Raw genomic sequence first — 4,496 nt, 5'->3', positions numbered from 1 at the left:
TATTTGGGACCCAAATGGAAACCGTATAAAGTAGGTAAGTAGACCATCTTTACAGAAACACTAGATTAAGAAATAATTCTTTAATTATTAAAGTTCTAGACACAATGTACTAAACCTATTTTCAATCTGCATTAAATTAAAAGACATATTTCAAGAACTTTTAACCATTTATTAAAGGTGTACATTTTCAAGGTGAAGATATGAACAACCTCAAAACATAACCTGCACTTCATTAGCAGTTCTGACCCATATGGCAGTTTTACAATATTTCAACTTGTATACAAAATGGAATTCCCCTTGTTCACTTTCTGAAAGTTTGTGACCAACTTTGGAGGTTGCTTATCATAGGTATGAAAGATAAAAGAGTATATCTACCTACTTGCCACACTGTATGCCTATAACCAGATATTTTCTGTTTAAAGTTCTTTCTTGTATTTCTGCGAGAACTTGCACATGAAGATTCTGACACTCCTAAAGTGTGCAAAATACTTATTTTCTGAAACATAATTACTTTTCAAGGAGCCTATGTTCATGAAATTATCTTCTTTTCATTAACTACCAAATACTGCAAGATATACCTTGTGCACCATTAGTCTAGGCCCAATATCGTCCAACTTGGTATGAGAAAAGAAAAAAGAAAAAAAAAAATCTATATTTGTTGGCACAAACGCCCAGACAGACTTTTCTATTCATGTTGTAATAGTGAAATATATTTTTTCTGCCAAACAGTGAGACTGTCATCTTCACAGAACTCTTCTTCTACACAAGAAACAATGAGATTGAAAAAATCAGAGTTCTGCATAGATGAAAAAATTACAGAAGACTGAGATAAGAACTTTAATTGACACTTACACCATTAGTACTGCAGTTTACAGGTACACCACCAAATTTTCTGCATTGCAAACAGGTTACAGAAGCACATGTAAAACTATTATCTTATGAAGTAAGAACTTAATGCAAGTTTGCTGAACCACTAACTTACTAAAAAATGCATTGTTAATCTACTTAAGAAAAAGATTTTTTTTTTTTTTTGAACAGATCAAAAAGCCTATAAACCATTCTCTTTTCTTGGGCATACTTCCTTGCCTTCAATAATTCAGTACTCACTGTTAGTAATCCCCTTTCTTGTTCCTTGTAATCCCCACCATGTAAATGAGAATGGTTCAAGCCTGCGGTAAGAAAAGTTCCACAGCTGGTGTAACTTACCCATATAAACAGCCCTGTGTCACCTGAAACACGTAAACCCTTTGTTCCTGTTTACTCTTTTTTATTTCTCATTTACTTTATGTACTTGGCAGTCTTTGCTTGTCTGCACTTGACACTTTTAAACATTGTATTCCTAATTTTTCATACAAAACAAATTATATTTACTATATAAAGGTTGTGCGTTCAGGGGCGGGGGGACGTTTCTGTTACTCTCTTTTACACTTTTCTTTTGTCATTATTTTTTCAAATCATGAACAAATGGCTGTAAAACTTTTCCTCATTACCACATTTTTCAAACAAAATATTACGTTCATGTTCAGTAAAAAACAGACTTAGTAAACATCTATTCCCAAGTGCTACTCACTACACAGCTTTTCCAAACTTTTACAACAAATAAGAACCTCCAAGACCCAGTTGGTTAAATTATTTTTCTGCTATGTATTAAGGTCCTCTTCTTTTTTCTTCATCTCATAGCTTTGTTGTCGCATGAGATCCCACCCTGACTTTTCTAGTAGTGGGAATCGACAGGGCTGCGGCGTCCTCCATAAGATGAACTAGACAGAGAAGAGATAAAGCTATGTCAACAACATTCTACCAGAACATTTTTCCTGAAAGTGAAAATTTTCAAACCATGAGCATTAGTTATTTTACCATTACCACACACTTTCAATTAACATTCACTTTCCCTTTTTTTCTTCAAAGCAAGTTTCCCTTTTTTGCATTAACAACGGTCGTATATTTCTGAGACTTATTATTACAAATGCTATTCCATACCTACACAGCCTTCCTTTTATGTTATATCCACTTTTATACACGCTTTTCAGGTCAGTTTTTCAGTCACATTATACTTGCCATATTTGGTTATCAATTCAAGTAGATATCAGAACTTAGTAACGTCATTCTACCTGGAATATTCCTTGCGAGAGTAAGCCCGGTCTGGACTATAGTCGTGTGAGTCACGAGAGCGCGAGGTGCGGATGACCTCCCTGGATGGGGGAGGGGGGGAGGAGGAAGGGTAGTGGCGTGAGGAGCTGCCATACCCACCACCAATTGGCGACCGCGACCTGTAACCACGCTAGTTATGTAACCGCAATATTGGTACTCCGCTTGTATTTCAGCGGACACTTCTCAGCTCTCCACTTTACTATTGTCGTATCACAAACAAAATAAACAAGAAATAAAACGATTTATCAGGCAACCCAAGAAGCTAACACAAGTAGGCAAGGACTTCTATTGAGATGACTTTAAAGATGGATGCATAGCTGAAGATGGCACGTCAATCATCGTGCAATTATTGACTCACCCGCCCACTTGTCTGCAGAAGCGGTTTCACCAGCTGGTTGGCTAACTTGTATAAACCAAGGCAGTACTTGTCTTTCTAGTTCTACACCTCATAAGACTCTGTCAACTGACGCTTGTTTAAGGACTAGGTATAGCAGGTTTCAAATGCACATTTGTTACTAGTCCTTCCACATCACCAGTGCATATCAATTTATCAGGGGTATTCAATTGCTTCTTTCAAGGATATTTTGCTATCGTACATTTGCATTTCTAATTCCACGATACTTTTGCTTTATTATTTTTCAAGGTAAAATACACGCAACTCTTTACTACAATCTTAATTTTTTTCTCTCTGGTAATAGACATTATATACCAACATACTTGCAAAAATCAATTGAATTTCCACATCAATTTATCGCTTTCTTTATCTTATGGCACGACCTTGCAATTTTTCGGTTCTCACCTTGTCATCAAGGATCTTATCTTCTTTTGTTCTTCCTTGTTCCTGCCAAGTAGTTTCAACTATATCTAGCACTAAAAACAATGCTTTTTCTCCATCAGTTTGAAGGATTTACCATATAAAATTACTACTTTTCAGGAAGGTTTTCAAATTGATAAATCTTTCTTTTCTATCACTGGGTGCTGTGGTTCCACAATCTTAAGGTACCTATTAATTTCCTTTTTTTGTGTATTTCATCTAGCTTTACTTTACGCCTTCATTCCTCATTTGACTTAACGATTCCGAGATACTAATTTCAGCTTTTCGTGTTATCAGTGGGATTTACATTCCTTTATTAGCTGTCTTTTCTTGCCTCTATGAACAGGATTTCCGTGAGTTCTAAGCAGTAATTTTCCATGCTGCAGACATTACTTTCCACATAGGTATTACTCTTTTCCGCTAAGTTTCTTGGGATAAATTTTCCTTTCTTTATCAAAACTGGCGCTTGACGATTCAGTGTCATTGCAATTTGCATGATTCTCGTAACTGATTCATACGCTATTCACGGTAGGAAATGAATAGAAACCGGTTTCTTTTAAAAATATCTGTATATAATCTAAAATAATGACAGACACTATATATATATATATAACTAAACTTACAATTTCCTAAAATCTAAACAGTGGAATAGCTTAAAATATGCTAATTTCCAATAATCTTATCATAAACTGCCAAAAAAGCCAACACCAATTTCTCATATCGTCTGCCTCTCAAATTTGATTTGATTTACTATTTTTGAACACCAATTTTAAGACTGCCACCTTAGAAATGTATACTCCTTTATGCTCATCTATTCAATTTGAAATTAAATAAAGCATGTGATTCCTATATTCATAAAGGAAATTTTCTTGTACAAAAATTCCTCATTTTCAATCAACACTTCAAAGACAAACTCTTCTAGGCACCAGTTACTGATTTCCATATTCCTTACTTCCTTTCCTTGTCAACTTGTTGGGTTGCACTTAAAAGCATGCAAACTAAATAAGGCACAAGAAACACAACATCAAATAAGAAAACTTCCAAAACAATTATTTCATTCATATCGTATTGCAGAACTGGACACCTTTCTCGTCACTCCGAACTTTGACATCCATTCCACATCTGCATCTTTTTTCTGAAAGGTAATTTCAACGTAAACCTGCTTTCTTTCTGGTTTCTCTATGATCTCTTTCCCTGTAACTGAGGAGCGTGAAACATAGAACTGAGAATACAGGTGATGAATCTGAAAAAGAAATTTTCATCAAGTACATTTTGCAGGAAGTTTTCTATTGCTACATTACTTATTTGGAAACAGATCCAGGAACTGACCAATAATCAGTCTCTGTTGCAGTGAAATTGCTCTGCTTTCTAACTTTAACAGTAAGAATTATATAAATAATCCTACTATCATGAGCTACCCACACCCAACCATCACCTCAGATCTGGTATAACAGTTTGTCTTCAATTAATTATTACTGGCTTTATCAGCTACTGGCCAAGAATGCTTAAGTGACAGATCCTGCAGCAGCGA

At 35.3% G+C, this 4,496-nt stretch overlaps 1 protein-coding gene across 3 annotated transcripts in view; it reads right to left on the bottom strand.

Annotated features, from left to right (window-relative positions):
* Positions 1-148: 148 nt before the first annotated feature.
* The window catches only part of LOC122249734 (uncharacterized), a 10,638-nt gene continuing 6,290 nt past the window's right edge, over positions 149-4,496 (bottom strand). For 2 of the 3 annotated variants that reach the window (XM_043010847.2, XM_043010850.2), the window contains exons 3-4: positions 2,112-2,270; positions 149-1,760 (exon numbers count right to left, since the gene is read on the bottom strand). In XM_043010847.2, the coding sequence (XP_042866781.1) occupies positions 1,715-1,760; positions 2,112-2,270 (205 nt within the window). In that variant the 3' untranslated portion in view covers positions 149-1,714. The remainder of the gene's footprint in view (positions 1,761-2,111; positions 2,271-4,496) is intronic. The other variant, XM_043010849.2, reaches the window with a different exon arrangement.

This window comes from Penaeus japonicus, unplaced genomic scaffold, assembly GCF_977035675.1.
Source record: "Penaeus japonicus unplaced genomic scaffold, GWHDUDI00000001_assembly GWHDUDI00000011, whole genome shotgun sequence".
NCBI lineage: Eukaryota > Metazoa > Arthropoda > Malacostraca > Decapoda > Penaeidae > Penaeus > Penaeus japonicus.
Note: the sequence above shows the minus strand (reverse complement) of the source record. Positions and strands in the feature narration are given on the sequence as shown.